Consider the following 25,300-nt stretch of genomic DNA (forward strand, 5'->3'; position numbering starts at 1 on the left):
TTCACTTCGTTGCCGTCTGAACACCGACTGATTGGACAAGTGTGTGAAATTATCGCGCAGATTTCGGCTGGCGAATCAACAATTTGTATTAAGGCCATAAATGCAATGCAGCCGTCTGTCTAAAGTATTATCCGTTGGCATTTGACTGATGTGAGAAACGTACCCTGGTGTCTCAATGAAAGTACTGCCGCATATAAAAAAAGGTGTTCTTGTGAAATCAAACATCATATTTTGTTGTGTGGATAGAATTTATGGTAGTCGTAGACGGTGGGTGACCATGATCTTAACTTCGATATCGAGAGGCGCATTTATTTTTCACGACAACTTGGTTAAGCCTAGCCTTTTCTCGAGCTTTTATGGAAAAGATCAGAATGTGTTTGAATAGACATAATGAATTTAAATTCAATTTATTTATCTCCATTTCTGCGCGTTACAAAATTGCTCTCCTTTAAACAGTTACCTTTTTCGGCAAAAGCAAAAAGTTGGCAGTTTTTGGGCATTCCGTCATGGCCTACGTCACGCATGTGACGCCTTCTATTCAAATATATCAAAATAATCTACAAAGCCCGGCACTCGAAGTGTAACCAAATTCAGACCGCTCGGACAGCTAAATTGACAGTCCAGACTAAACGAGAAAAAAGAAAATCAGTAATGGATTTCAAAAGTAATAGTGTGATTACATTATATTTGACTGGAAAATCACAACCAGCGATTGCTCGTGAGCTCGAGCATCTTATATTGTAGTAAATAAAGTTTTTGTTTATCGCACCGTTACTGGTTACAATGAAACTGGTAACATCCGTACGTCATGGAGGTGGTCGTCAAAAGCTGCAACGTCACGTGAAATGAAAGAATTGAAAATATCTGACTGTAGCATCCGCTGCATGCTGAAAAATGATCTTTAAGTCAAGAATTACAAGATCCAAAAGGCGCATGATCTCACACCAAAGCAGCAACAAGTCAGACTTGAGAGAACGAAGGAGTTGCTTCGCTTGGCCGAAAGCGGTCAATTTCCGAACATTCTAACGAGAAAAATTTTCAAATTGAACAATTCGTAAACTTCCAAATCGATAGAGACTATTTTACCGACCGTACATATGAGAATTTGAGTCACCGATTGGTCACCCTCCACATGTAATGGTTTGGGCCACTGTAACCGCAGATAGGCGCTCTCCAATCGTTTTCATCCAGCCAGGCGTCAAGTTAAATGCGAAATATTATGTAAATATTATTAAAAGCCGTGGTCTGACAAACATTTCGGTCGCAGACCATGGACGTTTCAACAGGACTCCCCACCGTCTCACACAGCTCGAGTGAACCAAGAATGACTAAAAAACAACGTTCCGAATTTCATAACGTCCACACAATGGCTCTCAAATTCACCAGATGCGAATCCGATGGATTATTTTGTTTTGGAGAGCAAGGTCCAAACTAAAAGATTCACCAGTGTCGAGGCGCTGAAAAAAGTTATTGTCCGCGAGTGGGCCAAAATATCTGCAAGTCACATTCGGGCAGCATGCGATTCGATTCTCAAGGCCATAGTCAAAACAAATGGTGGTCATTCACACATTTTTTACTTTGAATTGCATAAAAGTAAATTTCCAAACTAAATGTATGGCGTTTTTAATAGGTTACTCTTCGGGTGCCGGACCCTGTATTACACTGTCAGTCAAATTCGTCGCCGCAACGGATGCAATGGATCCATTGTGGCCGGTCTATTACTTACAATACTTCTTAACCTAAGTTCTCATTCTTGTTTACAAAAACGGACTGATTCTTACACTATCTTCTCTTAGTTCTCTCAAACACCATAGCTACAATTACATCACAGCAATGTGTGCTAATTTATCTATCGGGTGCTTTCCTTAAAAGCTTGAGAACTTAAAATGATAATATAAAACAGAAATATTAATGGAATGATTTTTTTTTTCATAATAATCTGGTAGATAATTCTATGGCATTTACTTTTGATCAGTCCAATTTTTGACTACTTTTTCCAATAAATCTGGCCGTATGGCGTCAATGGTGGCTTGAATATTGCAATAAATCGATCGTTAAGCGCGCTGGATGGCAAGTTGCACCGTCTTGTTGGGACGTTGATGTTTAGCTGATTAATGTTTGGAAACAAATGGCTCGATAACTCTCGCCATTCACCCCAACGGCAGCTCCTTCCTCATTTCGAAAGAAATAAAGACTGATACATATTTTTTTAAGTAAATTTCCACATTTTGGAAGCGTTATTCTGGCGTTAAACGATTTAAGATGACTTGCCGAACCTTACTAAACAGAACACAGTTGCCATTCTCAGCTTGCAAACCATAGTTATCGATATCGATAGTTGTGCAGCTAAAAAAAAGCAGCCGACACTTCAATCTGCATAGCCTTGTATTTTAAGATAATTGGTCGTATGACAATAATAAACATTTAACAATGAGAACACAACTGTGTACATAAAATGTAAATATGTAGCCGCACAAATGTTTCCCGCATAAGTAACATTGTTTTAATACCGCCGTTATACTTAAGAAGTTCTGGCAACACTGTGACTATTTTCAGCAAATTTTTTTTAAAAGCCCATAGAAGCATTTGCGTCTCAATTTTTATGGAAACATTTTCGTATGTGGATAGATCGTTTGGGTGGTTGTGGTTATCTCCGTTGATATTTTTAGATCGTGGCAGTAAGACTTTTATTAAAAAAGTGCTTTAAAGTAGCTAAATATTTCGAAAAGCAAAGTTTCTTAGAAACCTATTTATCAGCAGCGGATGACTATTTAGTTTAGTTTTGGACAATTTCAGTTTTTCTCAGGATTTCTCGAAATTGACTTTAGAGCTATGCTATAAGGGACCTTTTACCTAGAATTTTATGTGGAATCCGAATATCTTAGAAATGATGCAATGAAATACGACAAATGCAAGCCCGAACTTAGGTGAATGAGTGGAGGGTCCGAAGGAATAAAGACCAAAAAAACACATCGTTTTCAGTAAACAAAAAAGCGATGCTAACTGTTTTTACGGATTACAACGGTATTGTATGCCACGAATTTGTACCAGAAAGTCAAACAGTTAATAACAACTATTATTTGGACATTATGAGATGTTTACGTGAAGAATTTAATTTATTTATTTATTTAATTCAATTAATAGTCTAAAAATACAGTATTTCTTACAGACTATGAAAACAGATTAATGCTAAATTAATTAATCAAAGTAAAATTAAACTTATAATTAACTAGCTTCAATTGTAATGAGTAAAAGAAAAAGATAAAATTTCTTATAACTTACAGAGGAGGATTATTCATTTTAGTAAGTCAAGAAATACAAAGTTTTTTACTGACTACATAGAACTAAGAGTATTTATATAGAAGTAGTTAAGAATTGTAGTTAAGAATTTGTGGGAAAACAACTCGTGGATTTTTCACCGTGGTAAGGGCCATCCCTGAATTTTGACAAAGAGCGAAACGAATACCAACCAACAGCAATCGAGTTCACCTAATAAGGCTCCATACATTTTTTTCTTTTTGACTGAGTCAAGAAACCATTATGGGGAGCGCGTTTCAACAGGCGAAAGGAAGTAATGGCAAAATAGAAGACGAATCGTCGTTGACGTGGATATTTCGAAAACCACGTGCACACCATGAACATTCATTGCCATAGCATTTTTTTAAATAAATTATTAGATATTATTTTTAAATAAATTATTTTTATACCCATATTTTCAGACGAAAAAATAATAATGTAAGGCGGCGCAAAAATAATCACTCTATCGGAAAATTTACACTTGGAAGTACATAGATTCGAATCTCCGTGCATGAAACATCAAATGTTGGAAAGATTTTTCGGATAGGGGTCGATCCGCGGCAGGAAATAGCAAATCTTCGAGTGCATTTCTTCCATGAAAAAGTTTCTCATAAAATATCTTCCGTTCAAAATCGGCTTAAAACTGTAGCTCGTTCCATTTGAGGAACAACAACAAGACGCACGCCATAAACAGAAGCAGGAGCATGGCAAAACACCTAAAAGAAGTATACGCGCCAATTATTTATTTATTTTTATTTTTAAATACAATAAATTATTAAATTCAGCAGCGCGATTTCCAAGTTTCAATCGATGCTCTATTGTTATACCCATGTTTTTAGACGAAAAAAAAATAATGCTAGGTGGCGCAAAATTAATCAACCTATCGGAAAGTTTATAATTTCTGCAAATGGCATCGTACGTCAATCATATTTGACACTTGTGAGCTAAATAGCTGAAGTATACATACAGACAAGCAGAGGGACGCGTAAAGGTCCAAATAAAAATTTGCATCACTCGAAATAACTTTTTTAAATTTTATTTTAATTTTTTTATTTTATTGTCATGTTTCATTATTACCTTTTAAAGAAAAGTGCAGCTGAAACGTGTCGTATATTGATCAATATTTACGGTAATCACGCTCCATCAAATACAATTTTATGAAAGAAAAGCGGCCGCTGAAAAAAAAGCGACCAAAACGGGACGGTAGACATGACAAACAGATTATGATGCATGACAACGCCAGGTCACATGTTGCTAAATCGGTCCAGAAATATTTAGAGGGGCTGAATTGTGAAATCTTGCCCCACCCGCCGTATTCTACAGACAGAGCGGTTCACTTCATACGAGAGCATCAGAAACTGGCTCAATGAATGGATCAAGTCAAAAGAACTCAAACTTTTCGTCAGAAAAATCCGTATGCTGCCCGAAAGATGGAGTAAAGTTGTAGCGTCCAATGGCGCGTACACCCTTTTTTGGGTGTTTGGCCGAGCTCCTCCTCGTATTTGTGGTATGCGTCTTGATGTTGTTCCACAAATGGAGGGACCTACAGTTTCAAGCCGACTCCGAACGGTAGATATCATTTTATGAGGAGCTTTTTCATGGCAGAAATACACTCAGAGGTTTGCCATTGCCTGCCGAGGGGCGACCGCTATTAGAAAAAACGTTTTCTTAATTTTGGTGACTCACCGAGATTCGAAACGACGTTCTCTCTGTGAATTCCGAATGGTAGTCGCGCACCAACCCATTCGGCTACGGCGGCCGCGCATGGCATGGCCAAAGGCACATACTTCACATAATACCATGCAATATTTAATTGTCTAAATAATCCGTAACTTTGGCTAAGGAAGGAAGGAAACTTATTCCCATTCCCAATATTATATCGTATTTAAAGTTATTCAAACTCAAAATTGGATGATTAATTTTGCGCCACCTTAGAATAACACTTTGGATATACTGATTTGCTTAAGGGGTTACATACGTCCAGCAGCGCCAAAAATGCGCTAAAAGAAAAACTGTTTTTAGAAGGGATACCAATAGAAATAAATATAAAAAATGTTATACATTGTTTATTAGTACTTAAACTTTATAAAAAAAAATGTATTTTAATTTTTCTTTATAAAAATTATTGTAGTACATAAAAAATCATAAACTACACATGTAGCTGCTTGATTGAAGCGAAAGGTAGATAGTGAATTTGACAGAGAATGTAACTTCACGCTAAACAGCTGACGATGCTAGGTTAAGGGGTTATTTATATACTTTGTGAGCCCGAAAAAATGGACGATTGCCATAATTTTTTTTAAATATGTTCTAGAACTTTTATTCAAATGAGACATATACCTATCATACTGAAGGGTAACTCTCGAAGAAAACATTTTGGTGTTTTTATTTAAAAAAATGTTATTATTTATTGTTGATATCCCCTCCGCCGCATGAGCAGCTCAGCTGAAATCAAAAAAAAATTAAATTAATTATTATTATAGAAAAATGTTTTTTAATGAATCTGAACGGTTTATTTACCAAAAAAATTTTTCTTCGTATGAAAACCGCTTTGCACCAAAAAAACGATTTTTGAGGGATTGAAAAATTAAAAAAAAAGAGGTTGTAACTTCGAATAATTAAAAAAAAGTTTATGCAAATCGGTCAAATATTGTAGTTTTTGATAAATAATGATCACCGCGACGGTAATTTTTAAAAAACACGACTTCGAGATAATCGCGTCTAAAGTTCTGCGTGCACTTCAATTCCAAGAAAAGTCGCGCGCTTCCACGGTCTGTAACTTTCGTTCTAGTGCTCCGATCTTTGTGATTTTTTGAATTTATATTTTTAAGATGATGTACTTTTAGAATATGCCATAAAAAAAAATTTCGATTTTTTAGTCCAACACAAGGTATACTATATAAGCCCTTAAGTTGAATAGCACGCAAAAATTTAGGATCAATAAAACTTACAGCATTTTTAAATTCAATATTTGTTTTGTGATTTTTGAGATACTCAACAAATGTTCATTAAGATACTACTACAAAAAAAAAAAATATTTTATTTTTTATAAAATAAATTTTAATACAATAACAACAGATTCGAGCATCTATGAGGTTAAATACTGTAAACTGTGCAAAAAATCGACACAAGAAAGTGAATAAACAAATAGCTATAAAATAATAAATACAAAGAACGAAACGACAACAACAAGTCGTTATAATTCTGTCGAGTAATTAAAAAAGTCCCGCTCATCGTTGACCCAGAGCGATAAGCAAACATTTAACAACAACAAACACAAAAACTTGTCCACAATTTTGTGCAACAGAGGCACATAAAACACATGTATACGTATGTATGTATGTATGTGTCATATTATATTATATGTATTACGGAAAAAAAACTTATAATTTTTTCTCACGTGTTATGCAGTTTTTTTTTTTTGTAATTGCCAATTATAAATTATTAATATTATTAGTTTAAGTACATATATTATTTAAACATATATACATAAATAGGAATTGAGATTTGTAGAAAATTTGGAAAACAATCACCTGGCGATGATGGACCCGGGCTGTTGCTCAAGCTATCTGTGGACGGAAGTTTTGGCAATAGAACTTTTGAAGATGTACGCCGCATAAACTTGAAATCAAAAGCTGCGGAAGCGTTTCAAACATAAATATTTAGAGATTAATTTAATTAAACAACAGCAACAACAACTACAACAACAAAGAATATTCATAACAATTATTGCCAACGAGATTGTTAAAAAGGCGTACATTTGTACATAAGCATTTTTTTATCATATTCTATATGTATACTAAAAAAATATAATAAAATAAAAAAAAAATAAATAAAAAACAAATGAAAAACAAATAAGAAACAAATAAAAATAAATAAAAAATAAAATAAAAAAATAATAAAAAAATATAATGAAAATTTTGATATACTAATTATGGTTACTTTTATTACAAAGTTTAATATGAAAGTAAGTGTATACATTCATAGTAAAATTGTTGATAGAACAATAAAAAATGAATATCACACAAGAATAAGATAAAGGGAATATAATTTCAAATTCAGCTGCAATGTAGTTTTTTTAAGTAAATATGTTTGTGTCGAGGGTGGTAAAGGCAAATGTGTCACATATCTGAATTTGTTTCGTTTTCATATTCGCTGGTTCAATGTCACACTGCAATTAAGCAATAAACAAATATTGCATAGAAACGATTCTTAAAACCCATAATAACTGCAGCCTCATAAATTTTGATGGGAGTAGTTAAAACAAATATTGTACAGCACGCGAAAAAAGATAGAAACTCAACATTTTGACCAGTATTGACTATTTTGTAGTTTTTTTTTTTATTTTTAGTATTTTTTTTTTTTGAAGGTAAAGCTCGTTGTCTAACAGAAAACCATATAAATCCAACTTTAAAACTGTATATAAAACTTAATTTGGGAAAGTGTTCATCAAAAGTTGGAACAATTTTCATCAAGCTTACTAACTTCTTAATCACATAAAAAACAACGAAATTTGGGTACGCAGTTTTATAGTCCATAAAATTTTAGTATAATAAAGTACAAGCTGAAAATTGCTACAAAATCCTGTTAATTTTTTATAATTTATTTCCTTAACAGACGACGAAATTCCATAAAATATTATCAGTTCTTTTCGGTTAATTAAGCGAAGAATGCAAAAATTATAGATAACCACGGTTTAAAAACAAAAAGCGACCTGTTTTAAATGGATCCGAGGGAATGTGCAAAAAAAGAATTTTGAAAGCAGGAAGTTGATTAAGCCATGAAGTCATATGATTAAATTTTCATTAATGATCGTGGAAAAGTCTTTTCTCTTGTTGTTTTTTCTTCGCTTTGCTTTTGGTCACTTAACCTGCTAAAAATATTGTTGTGAAAGCATGTGGCATTTTGCAATTAGACAAAATTTAAGGCAAAATATGAAATGTATACATATTTCGTCACATGATTGGATACCACAAAAATTCGTAATACTCGTAATTATCCGTAATTTTTACAAGTACGCATTCCATAACGCCAAAAAGTTATACATCACATAAAAATTCAGAGAGTAAAGTGACAGTTGAATGCTGGAGAGACGATCATTTTATGCTGAGGAAATTTTAGCCAGCAAAAATTATCCTTCACGCAAACATATGATCTGAAAGCATAACACAAAATTTTTTGTAATTTTTTTTCGTGAAATCTGGCCTTTCTTTACACTTCTGCCTGCTGTCTGATTTGTGCCGGTTTGCAATTTGCAGTTTATAGTCAGAAATAAAGTGTCTATATTTACCCAATAGTAATTCAATGGAACGTACTATTTTGCAGGTTGTACTTGAACTGGGGCCTAACTTCCGCGAAATCTATGAAGCGCAGCCTCCTGCGACATTACATGGACAACGCAAGTGCATCAAGCCATTGGTTTTTACCCCTTTCCGAAGCAAAATTGTTTTCATTGGAAAATTCGAAACTGCTTTCAAAAGTTTCCAAAATGACACATATTTTATGCATCTTGTGAAAATCCGATCTCATCGGATTCACCTCCTGCACATTGCTGCACTATTTGGGTCCGGTATTGGTCACCTTAAAGGGTTACATGGGTTGCGTGGGTTAAAAAAATCGATTTTTTTTTGGCCTATTAATTTCTACAACATCTGAAGAATATTATCCTAAATTTCGAAGTCGATCCGAATAATAGTTTCGGAGATACAGCCTTTGGAAGGTGTGCGCTCCAAGCCACTTTTATTGTTACTCAAAACTTTAAACGCGTTTTTCTAGGAACCGTGTTTTCAAAGTCGGTTGTCAAATGTTCTCGAAAACTACCCAACCGATTTTGATGAAATTTTACACAGGTGTTCGAGATACAATTTACTCGTGCTTAGATGAGGGATTTTTTTTTCAATTACAACTATTTAAAAAAAAAATGTCAAGCAAATTTTACCGAGATTTTCATTTTTTTGGAAAAATGTCTTCCAATTTTTACTTTTTTTCTTTCCTTCGTCCATGCACGAGTTTATGGTCTTAACTAAAACACTTATTTTTGTTTTTTCATTTTCGATGATCCTGTCAGGAGTTATGCTGACAACGCGGACGCACCTTTTTTTCGAGGGGTCACCGGAAATGACGTCACAATGGAGGAGTTTTAATTTTTTTTTTTTTTTAAAATTTCAGAAATTATTCTTTAAATATGTATCTATAAGTTTGAATTAAATAAAAAATGTTTTATATATTGTAGAAAAAAAAAAATATTGAAAATAGGCCTTTTTACCCGACGAAACCCATGTAACCCGTTAAACTTCTCAAAAATAAATTACAACCCAGGTAGTGTAAGGTACAAATCTACAGGACGCTAATAAGACCAGTAGCAACTTATGGCTGCGAAGCATGGGTACTAACATTTAAGATAAAAAACTACTTTTTCCGCTTTGAGCATAAAATCATAAGGATATTTGGACCAGTAAGAGAAGCTGGTGGATCTTACAGAATTAGATACAACATCATTGTATGATACAGCTGATATCAGGTCAAAACATTGTGCGTTTCGCTAAGGCTTTGCGGCTGATATGGCTTGGACACCTACTCAGGATGGACGACAGCAGAATTACGAAAAAGTCCTTTAACTCGCTTATTATGAACAGTGAAAAGCGTGGAAGACCGATAAAAAGATAGGCAGACCATGTTGATGCAGATTTACGCCTAATAAATACTAGGAGAAGCGACGCAATGAATCGAGTCGTATGGAGGTCGATTAGCTCACCCTGAGCTGTAAATGATATGATGATTTTTCATCTAAAGTAAAAGTTTTAAACCGCCGTGACATTGCGTTTAGTATTTTCTAGTATTTCAAGAATTAGACAGATTTAGTCCCGAAGATATTATAAATGTTGTGCAGGAGAGACTTCTGGGGTAAGGGAACAGGCAGAAAATTTTAAAACTTACAAATTTCGACTCTTCGAAATGTTCCATTTATGCTCTAATTTCCCTTTTCCTTTCATTGCAGTTTTTTTTTTACATGTTTAGATTTTTTGAAAATAAGTTCAACTAAGAAATACGTCTCACCGGTCTTTGCAAGTAATGGTTAATTTTGCTTGCATTAACTTTTTAATTATTTCTTCTCTTTGGGATACTATCTTGATTTGGATTAATAGTTGATGATCATGTTGAGAAGATTTAATGTTCAAAATCAGACTGTTAGCCGGATCTCAGCGAGTTTGATGGAATCAGCTAAACGTAACTGGGGTCATGGTAACGTTTTGTTTACTAAAATACCGAGATTGTGTTGGTGATGAACTCATATTGCTTCTTTGCCGTCTGAACAACAACTGATTGGACGAGTGTGTGAATGAGCGGACAGAATTCTGCTTCTCTTTAACAGACCGTTATTCGGCTTTGGGCGAATTCGACAGAATCAGCTGACGGACTGACGTCACTTGGTATGTGTTTACAAAAAAGGTAGATTGTGTTGGTAATATACAAAAAAAATCAACCAATGACAGACTTCGTTGCCATCTGTACAACGGCTGACTAAACGAGTGTATTCAATATGTGAAATTATCGTGCAAAATTCGGCTGTCGAATATCCCAAGTAACGTGGCAGCCGAAGATCCCCTCACAATTTCTCTTTCATCATAGTTGAAAAGCAGACCTTGTAAATCTATCATTCTTGATGGCAGCCGATGTTACTCGCACTTTCGCCATAGCTGAAGGCCAAACCTGGTAATCTATCATCATTGGCAAGAGATGATTGACTATTTTGGTATTGAAAACAACTAATAAAAGCCAGGCATTTTCAGAAAATGTGAAAAAACTGATGAATGACTGGTTCACAAATTTTTTGAGAGATACGCACTCTTTTTTCACAACAATGCCTATTACCTTTTTTTTAAATTAAAATTTGAAAAGGTCGAGCCAAGGAGTACCAAGAAATTTGGTCTCTCCTAAAACACTCAGGCTAAAAAGCCCGTTGTATTTAGAGCTCTAGAAAGAGCTCTTAAGCTCAAGGAGGAAAGATGAAAGTTCTTAGAGAAAGATATAGGAAAGAATAGAGACAGAGACAAGGCTAGTTAGTCCTGTGCGAATTTTCCAGATTCTTTGGCAAATCTGTAAATATCCTCCAGTTTTAGAGAACGAATATTACTCATTCTCACGACATCGGAACTCAAAACTCGTAGCGGGCTAAAACAAATGCGGGACACTCACAGAGAAAGTGCTCAGGGATATCCGGCTCTTTCAAGTAAGACAGGCACATTGGGTGATCAATGATTCCAATGGTGGTCATATGCTGACCACATGCGTTGTGTCTTGTAATAATACCGCCCATAAACCGAACGTCTTTCCTTCCAAGTTTTAGTAAAAAGTTTGACAGTTTTCTGTTAGGGCTTGTCACAAACCAATTTGCAGTTCTGCAGCGTTCTAGACCGGACCATCGCTCTTTATGTAGATTGCTTACATAATCGTTGATCCAGTTCTTGATTCCTGCGGGACTGATTCCGATTATTGGCTCTGGCCCCTGTGGGGGCACCGCTGATCCACGGTTGGCCAATTCGTCGGCAATTTCGTTTCTTTGAACACCGGAGTGTCCCGGAACCCATATAAGTACAAGCCTGTTTTGTCTTGCGACAGAATTAAGCTTCTTCTTACATTCTTGAACAATCTTTGGGGTTTGCTTCGCGTTCTCCAGGGCCTTCAATGCAGCCTGACTGTCACTGAAGACTCCAATCTGTTTCCCGCTCCATCTCCTCTCGATTATCCATTCGGTTACTTTTAGGATGGCAAAAACTTCTGTTTGGAAAACAGTTGCCATTCCCCCCATAGCGTAGTGATACTTATTACTATCGTTTAAGTACCATCCGGCTCCAGACCCTATTTCAGTCTTGGACCCATCGGTCTAATACCCTTAATATCTTCTATCTTTTTCGAATAATAGATGGGTACTTTTTTAATTTTTTTATTAAATAATCGCGGTTTTAAAGGCATAAACACGTGCGAGGTGAATTTGCAAACTACTTAAGATAATCACCTCCACCTGTAAATACTCTATTCATCGAGCAAGCATTTCATATTCATGTCTTTGTATACACACGCGTATATGTATTTGTAAAACCAACATTTCGCCTGCATTACAAAAACCCAACTTGAGCACGAAGAACCTGCAATAAAGCCATAATCACTTACATTTAGCGCATACGACCGCCCGTCTAAAACAAAACAAAGCTTTCAACAATGCACAGTTACAAAGACTAAAGTGCGATAAAACCCAGTAACCCGAGCAATGTGCCACTAAAGGCATAAAAAACTCTGCCAGCGTCTGTTGTTTGGCGCATATGACAATTGAGAACATTCGTAGACTCTCCCCTCCCTTCACTAGTGCGAATAGCAACAATGTCTCGCTGTTGTGTTGCGAATTTTGTGACGCCTTCTTGTCCGCCAGCCGGCTTGGGGTATAATTTTCCAGCTGTTGTGCACAATTCATAGCCTAATTAAAAGCCACCCGCTCCACTTTTATGCACCACTTCAGTGCACACGCAGACGCACTGACACAGCATGACTGGAGATAGTACGAGTACATCTGATGGACGCAAACGGGTGCTATTGTATTAAGGCGCCATAAAGCGGGCGTTGGATAACAATGACTAAGAAAAGGGGAATAGTAGCAGAAATTAAGAAATTATAGTTACTATGAGTATCACATCAAGCGGGTGTGTTAAGTAAAATATTGCTACTACTTGGCTCTTTCCACACAACTCCCCCCTAACCACAGTGTATTCCTGTATGATATTGGCGCCTTTTTTGTACAAATAAATACGCACGTGTACGAATTAAAATCGCTTTGCAATTGACTACAGAAATATAAGGAAACTGCATTCTCACTTCTGCTGAATGCAAAATAGTATAAGGCATGCAATAGAATTAATGAGTGAGTGGATTGCATTAGCAAATACGAATAGGTTTATTTTCATTGTTTTTTGCCCGAATACAGGCAAACATTAAAGGTAAAAGCGAGAGTAAGCTACGTACACGTGAGTTGTTTGCTGATGGGCGATAACGAAATGTTAACTACGGATTAACTTGACTCGTGCGTCAATAAAGCTGTCAGGGTAATTGTGATATATGAAGGGGCAAAAGGTGTTTAAATAATTGCAAATTAAATAATTACTTCGTAAATTAAATAATTACTTTCATTATGCATTTTATAAGGAAGAGATAGTGGAGCCTACTAGCATTTAATTTTAATACGCAAACTAGTCTAAGGAGTTTAGATCGAATTTTAACAGCGAGCAGCTTTTTTATATAGGAGCCTGACACATAAAAGTTGATCAGATTGGAGGTATTTCTGCCAATAGGGGTGGAAAATTGTTTCCTTTTTTCTCCGGTTGGTTACAACTGTGACAGTATGTGTTGTGAGGGATGCCCATGTTGGCTGCTTGTTCTCCCACAGACCAAAAGCCAGTTATGAGTGCCGTTTGTCTCCAGGCGTCCCGTCGTTTCATGTTTATCAATGTTGACGATTGCTTACGGTTGTAAGTGGGCCATGACGTTTTGCTAATAGGACTATGAATAAGTTCGTGCGGTTTTTTTTCGAAATTTGAAACTTTATTGACGTAAAATGGTTACAAATTTAATATTCAAAATATTGTCCATCGCTTACTACTACTTTTTCCCATCTTTCTGGCAATTCACGGATTCCCTTTGTGAAAAATTCGGTCGGTTTTGCCGCAATCCACGAATCGATCCATTTTTTGACTTCATCGTAATTACGGAAGTGCTGGTCAGCCAGGCCATGTTGCATCGATCGGAAGAGATAGTAATCGGATGGCGCAAGGTCTGGACTATACGGCGGGTGGGGTAGGACATCCCATTTGAGCGTTTCTAAGTATGTTTTGACCACTTGTGCAACATGTGGCCGAGCATTGTCATGTTGCAAAATAACTTTGTCGGGTCTATCGGCGTATTGCGGCCGTTTTTCTCGCAGTGCTCGGCTCAAACGCATCAATTGTCGTCGGTAGACATCCCCCGTAATCGTTTCATTCGGTTTCAGTAGCTCATAATACACAACACCCAGCTGGTCCCACCAGATACACAGCATAACCTTCAGGCCATGAATATTCTGCGCCGACGTCGATGTTGAAGCATGGCCAGGGTATCCATACGTTGCCCGACGTTTTGGATTGTCGTAATGGACCCACTTTTCATCGCCAGTCACAATTCGATGCAAAAAACCCTTTCTTTTGTGCCGTTGAAGCAGTTGTTCGCATGCCATAAAACGGCGTTCAACGTCTCTTGGCTTCAATTCATACGGCACCCAATGGCCTACCTTTCGGATCATTCCCATGGCTTTTAAACGTTTGGAAATGGTTGATTGATCAACTCCCAAAGTTTTTGCAACCTCTTCTTGCGTTTGAGCCGGATCTTGATCGAGCAATTCCTCCAATTCGGTATCCATGAACTTTGGCGGCGCACCCTCGCGTTCTTCGTCTTCCAAGCCAAAATCACCACTTTTAAAGCGTGCAAACCACTTCTGGCACGTTCGCTCAGATAGAGCATGCTCACCATAAACTTCCACCAAGATACGATGACTTTCGGCTGCTTTTTTCTTCATATTAAAATAATGAAGAAGAATTCCCCGCAAAAACACATTATTTGGCACGAAATTCGACATTTTCAAGTGTGGTAAAAATATTGTTGTTTACGCTTCAAATAAAAAACTTATACTGACGTTTGTGCCTTACGACAGTAGCTCTCCAATGAATGTTTGGAAATGTGGATCGATGGAATAATAATCAAGTTACGCCATCTGTTGTAAAACCGCTCGAACTTATTCATAGTCCTATTAATTTTGCATTTCGTCTGGTCTCTCCATCTACAATCTGCGATTCGGAGGTATTTTAGGGAAATCGCACTCTTGACTGCACCTAATGGTGTGAATACCGATTCTGCAAGAATTTCATTCATAGCAGATTCCCTTCTTGCTAGTTCATCTGCTTTTTCATTACCTCCAATGCTCCAATGTCCCGGGACCTAGACTAAGGTAACTTTATGGTTTTCGCTCAAGGTGGTAAGGCTAGTCCTGCTTTGTTCTACCAGCTTCGAGGTTGTTGTCGCCGAATCCAGTGCCTGGATTGCAGCTTGGCTATAAATAAGAATAGCAATATTGCCATTAAAAGAGGCATCTGCGATTAGTAGTCTACAAGCTTCCCCAATTGTCAGTACTTCCGCCTGAAAGACACTGCAAGCATAAGAGAGACGCACAGATTTTTCAATTTTAAGTCTATGAGCATATACTCGTATGCCAGCTGCAGCAACACAATTCATTTTATTGCCATCTGTATAGACTGTAGTGTCGAAGTTGTTTAGTGAGAATCCTTTATTTGATTCTTTCGTAGATGGAAAGAGAGTGACAAAATTTCTACTGAATGTTACTGTCGGGACGATATAGTCAGTCCTCTTCGAGGTATACTGTGTTTGCCGCAGTAATAGACTGGCATGGCCATGAGTTTTTTCCTTCCAGCGACCCGCTTCATTTAACCTAAATGCACTCATTGTTGCCATTTTCTTGATATGTATGTAGATCTACCGGAATAACGTGTGTCAGTGCGTTCAGGGCCTCCCTAGGACATGTTCTGATTGCACCGACTGTTATTGCACAGGCTGATCTTTGTATTCTGCCAAGTAATTTTATGTTGTATTCTCTCTCTTGAGCTTTCGCCAAGCCACCGAGTCATACATTAGAATTGGTCGTATAACCGCATTATACAACCATAATGTATACTTGGGTTGAAGACCCATCTTCTTCCTAGCATACATTTGCAGGCAAATAAAGCGATTTCCGCTTTCTTTACCCGTTTTTCAATGTTTAATTACCAGCTAAGTTTAGAGTCCAGAATTACCCCTAAGTACTTTACTGGAGTTGAAAGTGAGAGGGTTTTTCCGCTAATATTTGGTAGAGTATAAATTGGTACCTTATATCTGGTCGTAAATAGCATGAGTTCTGTTTTACGCGCATTTTACTGCTAAACTAAATAAATATTTTTTCAGTATTTATTGACATTTAATCATGGAAAGACTTACGCCTCAACAACGTTTATAAATCGTACAATTGTATTACGAAAATCAACGCTCCATGAAGAGTGTTCATCGCGCGCTCAGGCCAACTTATGGTGTTCAACTCATTTTTGGCTTAACGGCTATGTCAATAAGCAATTTGGGCTGAAGAGCAACCCGAAGCCATTTAAGAACAGCCCTGAGATCCATTGAAAACAACTGTTTGGTACGGCCTATGGCTAAAGGAATTGTCTGCCCATATTTCTTCAAAGGCGAGGCTGGCGCCAAAGTAACAGTGAATGGCGAAAGCTACTGCGCCATGATAAACGACTGATTAAAGCCTATGATCTCCACAACATTTGGGTTCAGGCACTCGGCTCATTTGAAATGGTGTTTTTTGAAAAGAAAAAAAAAGATTTTTTATATTTGAGTATTTTGATTCATTGTTAAAAAATAAACTTTTTTTTAGCCATGCGAGGCACGTTCAAAAAGTTGTAAGCTTTCAAAAAATGGTCTTCTAAAACAAGGTATATTACATATGTCACTAACGACACGGATTCCGTGTGAACTACGATCTTTAAAAAAATTTAAATTTGATAAAATGGCGAACGTTCAAAGATGAAACCCCGTTTTTTGTCCCTTTTTTTACTTTAAAGGTCCGAAAAAAATACTAAAAAATTTTTTTCCGAATGATCGCAGTTCACACCATAACGACATCAATTCTACGTCATTTAAATTTTATTTCATCAAAATCGGTTCGGCAGAACCGGCTATATCTGTGTCACCAGCTCGAAAAACGTGGTTTCCGTATAACGATCACTAACAAACTAAATCGCGCGTCCCTTCTTAAATTCGAATAACTGATTTTGTAAAGATTTCAACCTCTAGATTTGAACAAATGCTTTGTTTTGCCTGAAAACTAATTTTGAAGTTGCGCTGTAGAGGTTGCGTCACTAAAATGGATATGTCGCCGTACATATTAGGAATCTCAAAAAAATTTTTGAGGACTATATTTTTGAATATTTAATCTACACAAACAAGCAAAAAAAATCGAAAAATTCTTTTTTTTTTTCAAATGAGGCGAGGTCCTTCAACAAGACGGCGCTACTTGCCATACACCCGTACAATAATGGATTTACTGCGTCCTGTTTCAGTGAGGAAACTCTCGTCTCGGACCAGTGGATTGGCCACCAAGTTCGGGTGATATCACACATTCGAACTTTTATTTGTGAGGTATGCAAAGTCTAAATGCTTTGTGGATAAAACGACCGAAGTCCTCCAGCGATTCATTCAAAATTGGTGCTTACGGATGGCTCAATCAATTTGAATTTTCGTTGCCTTATTTCAATTTAAAATCCAAAACGTCTAAATTAATCACCCTCTATAAACCATTTCCTTCGTGGCATAAACGCGTTTTAGTCGCATTTTTTACAATAATTAACCGATATTGTTGAATTTAGTAGAACTTTAAGGGGTTATACGCAGTTATGACTTTCAAAAAAATCGATTTTTTTATTGCATTTTTGTAATGTACATATATTCAAAAGTATACGCACGAAATTTTAAGTAGATCTAAGCAATACTTTCGGAGTTATACCTAAACATGTAGAGATGCCTCGGCACGTTTTAAGGTAGGTATTGAAAGTTTAAACGTGTTTTTTTCAAAACGGCATTTTTCAAGTCGGTGTACACGATATCTCGAAAACGGCTGGTTGATCGGTCAACCGTTTTAACTCAATCTTTAAAGATGCATCATCTAGTAATTAATCGTTCCTTTTGTAAATCTGATACTTATTTTCCATTTTATAATCAATTTACGGCCAAATTTTAACGTAAAAATCGAAATCATTTCTTTTTAAAGCGCCATTTTGTGAAAATTCACTATTTTGATTAGCCGAACGATTAATTACTAGATAATCTAATATATTATATTAACAAAATTTGTTTGGTTTTTTGATTTCAGATAATCCAATCCTGAGTTACGATGTACACCGTAAATCGTCTTTTTTTAAAGGAGGTTCCAGAAATCGCCTGCAGCGCGCTCTATAATCAACATTTTCATAAGTAAAAAATTTTGTTACGTTCTTGAAGGATGCTTTTATAACCGCCAAAAATTTTCAAATTAAAATATTCTGAAGTTTCTTCAGGATAAATCCTTGACAACCCGTCTTTTATTTGCTTCATAACTGCGTATAACCCCTTAAAAGTAATAAATCGGCATGGGGATAGCAGGGCTTGCTCCGCCTTAGTCGTACCACAAGGCTGCGCACGGCACATCTAGCGCAAGACTGCGGACGCAAGAGCAGGCTTGGGTTTATTAATGCAACTGCTATTCTCTATTCAGAGTGTCAAGCCTACTATGTTGCAATATGCCAAGCCAGCCGGCTTTTATCTTCTTGGAAATGTGACTTTCATCTCATCGCAATCTGTATATCCATACGCGTACCAGCATTCATTTGTATGTAAATACAGTCGAACCTCAATAAGTCGAACTTCGATATCTCGAATATTTGATATCTCGAATCAAATTGCTTGGCAATGGCGTTTAGAGTGAGAATTGTGTGTTATTTTTACTTGATAACTCGAACTTCTATTACTCGAATATCTTGATAACTCGAACAGAATATTTGGCGCCAGCTTTGATAAGTCGAATTTCCGCGGGAATCCCCTTATTACGTGTTGCTTATTTTTTAGCAAACAGATGTCAGCAGTTGGGTCGCTGCACAGGTATTTTATTAATAGTTCTTACGCGAAAATAAACTCTGTTGAGATGTCATCAAAACGTTGTTTAAAAACTTTATCTATTGATGAAAAATTTAAACTAATAAAGGAAGTAGAAATGGGTGCGCGAAAAAAAGATGTAGCTGTAAAGTATGCTATTCCGACAAATACAGTGTCAACTATTTTAAAAAAATAAACAAAGGGTTATTACTGCAATCGAAAGTGGTGGTGCAAGTGGGAGTTCAAAGAGACTAAAAAAGCTCACATACGTAAATGTGGACAAAGCAGTTTTAGAATGGTTTAAATCGGCAAGATCACGGAATTTGCCTATATCCGGAGGATTACTTAAAGAAAAAGCATTGGAATTTAGTCAAAAATTAGAACAACCGAATTTCAAGGCAAGCACTGGTTGGCTCGATAATTGGAAACGAAGGTATGTACATTCATAAAATAAATGTGCAAGCTGGCACCTAAAGTTTTTTTTTTTTCTAAGATCTGGTATATGTCATAAAAAGGCGTGTGGTGAGAGTAATGATGTAAGCGAAGAAGACTGTATGAAATGGCAATGTGATGTTTTACCTCATTTATTAGAAGGTTATCAAGCACGGGACGTATTCAATGCAGACGAGACGGGCTTATTCTTTAAATGTCTTCCAGATAACACCTTAACTTTTAAAAACCAGAAATGCTATGGAGTAAAGCACAGTAAACAGAGAGTTACGATAATGATTGCTGCAAACATGGATGGATCAGAAAAATTGAAATTACTCTTGATAGGTAAAAGTAATTAACCCCGCTGTTTTAGAGAAGTTAAATGGTTAGCTCTCAACTATAAAGCAAATTCAAAGGCGTGGATGACGCGAGCCTTTTTTGAAGAATGGCTTCTTAACTTAGACAAACAATTTGGAAAAGCCGGTAGAAATATTCTACTTTTTATTGACGACTGCCCAGCCCATCCTAAAGACATCCAACAGAGATTAAAGTTTATCAAACTTGCATTTTTTCCCCCGAATATGACATCAAAATTACAACCACTCGATCAAGGTGTCATACAAAATTTAAAATGTCATTATCATCGCAGAATTTTAAAAAACACTATCATATGCTTTGAAGTAAACAAAAATCTTAACATTACATTAATGGACTGTGTTGATGAAATAACTAATGCATGGAATATCGTTGTTAAGCCTGAAATCATCTCTAATTGCTTTAGAAAAGCCGGCTTCGGTCAATATTCTGAATGGGAGGAAGAAGATGGCATTCCTTTGGTTTTCATAAGCGAACGCATAAAAGAAAGAAGTGAGGAAGAAATTCAACTGCAGAATGAATATGAAGCTTGGCAAAATATCAAAGGTACATAAGGTGTCACCTTTAATGATTTTATGCATGTGGATGACGATATTGTTACTTCAGAGTTTCCCACAGATGAAGATATTGTGTAGCTATTGGGATCTAAATCCGAATTTGAGCATGATAGCGAAAGTGATTTAGAAGATGATTTGCAAGATGATATGCTTCAACCAGTTTCAAACGAGCTAGTTGCAAATTCGTTCAAGATTTTGCGGTCATATTTAAAAACCAATGAACATACAACCGATTCTCTGTATAATGGTTTAAATAATATTGAAGCTTTTTTTGAAGATCATAATAAAACATCCTCTCGTCAATCCCAAATAACTGACTTTTTTACTTTAAACGAATGAAAGCTATACATCTATTCATACAATGTTCTTAATTATGTATATATAATTTTAAAATATACACATACAATATTATATAGCAACTATACATAATTTGAAGCATGTACTGTTTTATCAATAAAATTGTTTGCTAACCCTTGAGTTTTATGGATTGTTTTATTTTTCCATCAGGTTTTATTTTGTTTATGGATTTTTATATATGTATGTACATATGTATATTATATTTGATAACTCGAAATCTTGATAACTCGACTTTTTTTTGTGGCATGTCATAGTTCGAGTTATCGAAGTTCGACTGTATTTCATATTTTTAGATAGATTTTGTACTACTAACCAGCAACGACGCCCTAAAAAGCAGTGACGCTGTTTTTTTTTATGACGAACTACTCCTGCGCCGTCATACTTTTCATCGCTTGAAAATGTCAAGTCTCATGAGTGTGGTATTGCATTTTTATTTTGCCTTTTGTGTTCATATTACACTTGTGCTTTGCTTCAAACATTTTTCTTTATTTATGCATTTATTCTCGCCTGACCAAATTCTTTGCTGAAAAGCGTACTAAATATGTTGCCGTAAGAGAGCAATAAATTCAACATTTTTGGGTACTTTCAAGCGTCCTTCACCATTTGCAAGTCCTCCACGTTTCGTGGTAATTTAGGATTTTTTAAACTTATCTCATAGATACTCCCTTCAGCTTGATGTTTGATGCCATTGAGTCCACGACTAGATGAAGTAGCTGCTCTTGCTTAATAAATATCAATGGCTTATTCGTTTATTGTAAAAAGAACAACAACAGTAATATCAATCATGAAGTTATAATATAAAAAAAAACATTTTTGTGGTATAAGTTAGTTTTCGTTACATGAAAAGGATGTTATTAATTTCCCATGAAGCTTTGCAATCAATTTCAACTCGATCTGGATATATTGAAAATAATACATTTGCAATAACAACGTATGTGGGTGTACGTTATAAAGCGCCTTCGATTCGCCACTTTTCTGCTGGGTATCTCTGGGCTCTGCTCACTTGACGAAAAAATTGCATGTGAAAGCAACAACAAACTTATTGAGCAAGATTCACCGCTAAGGAATTATGGTTATACCTCATGATTCAATTATTAAAGGTTTGCGCACTTGTGACATAAAATTTAGCTTTAGCTTAGTGAAACAGAAAGCGAATGACGTAGAATCCAAGTTCCCCTCAAAAAATTTTTTGTTCACCATATCTAACGAGCAAACCTGGTATCTATCATGCTTGATATAATATCGGCATATCTGTCAAATACGCTCAGATCCGAATAACGGTCTGCTGGGTAGTTTTTGGCACTCCCTTGCAAAAGGTTGCTTTTAAGAGGTTACTTCACCCCTCTTAAAAATAATTAAATCCCTTTTGTTAAAAATGACAGCAAAGAAGTGTTTTTTACTTAAATGAAAACAAACTGCGAACGGTAAAAATAAATTTAAATTATTATTTGAATGTGAATAATATTTCACATACTAGGTGTGTTCAAAAAAAAAGGTGGATTTTGAAATTTTGCTGGCTACGTACATTCGACTATTATTATTTTTTATGTTGGTACACTCGTTTCGAAGATATGTGCACTGTTTTAGCAATACAGGTATAACATTTTTAGTTTGATTCTGAGAGTCATAAATAAGACAAGTGTTTTGCGTGTTCGGCGATTTTCTGCTGAATTTTTACCAAAAACAATGTCGCATGAGCATCGCTCAGGAATCGTTGAATGACGTCAACGATGATCCAGATTTGCTTAAAAGGGTCATAACTGGTGATTAATCATGTGTATATGGTTATGACATCGAAACCAAAGCCCACTCGTCGCATTGGATGAGTGCAGGAGAGCCAAGACGGTCAAATGTCAAGGCTTTGCTTACTGTTTTCTGCGATTATCATGGCGTAGTGCATCAGGAGTTCTTACCATAAGGTCGTACGGTAAAGGTAAGGAGTATTACTTTGAAGTTATGCGCCGTTAGCGTGAAGCAAGACGAGAAAAACGCCCGGAATTGTGGAAAAAATGCACGCCTTTTGCATCATGATAATGCACCTGCTCACTCATCTTTGCTTCTGTGAGATTATTTCACCAAAATCAACACAGTTATCTGCCTCAGCCAACGTATTCACCAGATTTGGCCCCCTGCGACTTTTTCCTGTTCCCAAGATTGAAGTGACCCCTGAAAGGATGGCGTTTTGCGACGATTGAAGAGATAAAAACCGAATAGCTGACAGAGCTCAAGAACACACCAAAAAGAGCATATCAGAACTACTTCGAAGATTGGAAAAAACGATGGCACAAGTGTATTACATATATCTGGAGGGACTACTTTAAAGGAGATAGAGAGTTTTTTTCTAATAGCGGGCGCCCATCGGCAGGCAATGGCAAACCTCCGAGTGTATTTCTGTCAGCAAAAAGCTCCCCATAAAATAAACGCATTTGCCGTTTGGAGTCGGCTTGAAACTGTAGGTCCCTCTATTTGTGGAACAACATCAAGAAGCTCACAACAAATGGGAGGAAAAGCTCAGCCAAATGTCCAATAAAAAGTGTAATCGCCAATTATTGTTATTATTATGTTAAATATAGAATCTATGCGGGGTCAATTGAATCATTTGCAATATTAAAAACTATCAAAATCCACGACGTGGACCAGCCATTCTGTCAAAAATATGGATACAAGAATCGACAACTGTAACCGTCGTCGTGGTGGACATTAGTACGATACTATTTTTCATTTATGATTGCCAAACTTTACTATTTCTAATACATTAATCATGTTCATCTAAACTCTTATTATTTGTTTTGTTTTGAAAAACAAAGTTCTTATTGGTTCTTATTGGCCCTGTACATACACAAGTTCAAAATCATACAACACAATTTCAAGAATTTGTATTGCTTAAAACCAGATGTGCAAATATGGGTTACATCATCCTTTTATTTCCTATTCAAAATGTGGTTATGCGCAAAGGCAGCGCGCAAATGCCAATCGAATGTAGTCACCAACCAATAAAATGATTAGCATTCACTCCAGTGGGTTAGGTCAGTGCGAGTGTTAAGAACAGCAACAGATGATGCGATTAAATGCTTAGAACTCATTAAGAAGCAAATTGAAACAATCGAAAGTATAATCGCATGCTGAATTAGAAAATGAAAAACAAAAACAAACTGTTTCGGAATGAAGTGAAGCAAAATGTTGCGAGAAATTGAGTCTTGAAAAACGACTTTTTTTGCCTTTTATTAGATACATTTTCAGCCTACATATACAGTAGAAGCCCGATAAGTACAATTGGAAAATTTCAGCAATGATTGCACTTAGCGAAAAATTGCACTTTTGCGAATTTCTCCTGTGGATCGAGGAATACCTAGGGAAAAATATTTTAACTCTATTCAATGCAATTAATGAGCTCAAAAGGTCGATATTCAAGAAAAATGAACACATATTTATTGAAATTAATACAAAGAGATCAATGCGGAAGGACATATGAGTGTGTGATCCAAAATTCAATTACTTTTTTTGGAAAAACTTTGTTATTTTCGATTGCGTTTTCTCGTAACACTTTTCAAGTGCTTTTGATCGGATATCATGCAAACAAGCGATCTGATTGAATGACAGTACATCGTTCTGTTCACCCCATTTCAAAATTGTATTGACACAGCCAAAAATCGATTCATGCTGGACCTTTTCGGTTGTTTCTTCTTGAGTAGTATCTTCGGGTTCATTGGCTTCACTATCACCTTCATCTATTCCTAATTCCAAAACCCAATTGCGGATTTCATCTGTGTCTGCTTCACCCACATAGTTTTCGACCATCTAATTTAACCGTTGTAATCCTCCAACAAGAAGGGGGTCGTCAATTTCGATATCCAATGGCATATCGTCTGGATTAGATTCAATAATCGCGTCAACTGTTGGGCTTGTACCCAATACCCTTTTCCAGCATTTAGCGTTCATTTCAGGGAGCAATTTCCCCCATGCTTGGCTCAACATGATCACGGCAGTTTTCAAATCAATTTTCTTCAATAGTTCATGTAATGAAGAATCTTTTTCACTAATTATGGTTTCCATTAGCAATGTTTTTGTATTTATTTTATTTTGTGGCTGCCATCACCATTTGCACACAAAAGAACACTGATTCGATCTTTTGAAACTTTTTTGCCTGAAGCACTCTTTTCATCTTTCGAAACGTAGGTTTTATTTGGCAAAAGTTTCCAAAAGAGCCCCGTTTCATCAGCATTATATATTTGTGATGTTGCATATCCTTTTTCAGCGATTTTCGCCGTCAATGTTTCCTTAAATGGCTCAATGGCTTCTGGATCACAAGATAATGTTTCACCAGTCACAGTCAAATGCGAAGTCCGAAGCGTTTCTTGAATAGCGAAAACCATCCATCACTTGCATTGAATTGTTCTCCATCCTTTTTTATTTCATCAAATATTTTTAATGCTTTGCTTTTCAATATCAACCTAGAAACAGGAGCATTTCGTCGCCGCTGATTCATGAAAAACTGGTACAAACGCTTCTCGAGCTCTGGATGA

The 25,300-nt window shown here is 36.2% G+C and overlaps 1 protein-coding gene across 3 annotated transcripts in view; it reads right to left on the reverse strand.

Moving 5' to 3' along the window:
• LOC128855247 (oxysterol-binding protein-related protein 8) overlaps positions 1-25,300 on the reverse strand; it is a 110,084-nt gene that overhangs the window by 71,990 nt on the left and 12,794 nt on the right. For 2 of the 3 annotated variants that reach the window (XM_054089975.1, XM_054089974.1), the window contains one exon: positions 6,831-6,932. The exons of the other annotated variant lie outside the window; for it this stretch is intronic. In XM_054089975.1, the coding sequence (XP_053945950.1) occupies positions 6,831-6,932 (102 nt within the window). The remainder of the gene's footprint in view (positions 1-6,830; positions 6,933-25,300) is intronic. 3 annotated transcript variants of the gene reach the window in all.

Source organism: Anastrepha ludens, chromosome 2 (assembly GCF_028408465.1).
Source record: "Anastrepha ludens isolate Willacy chromosome 2, idAnaLude1.1, whole genome shotgun sequence".
Lineage (NCBI taxonomy): Eukaryota > Metazoa > Arthropoda > Insecta > Diptera > Tephritidae > Anastrepha > Anastrepha ludens.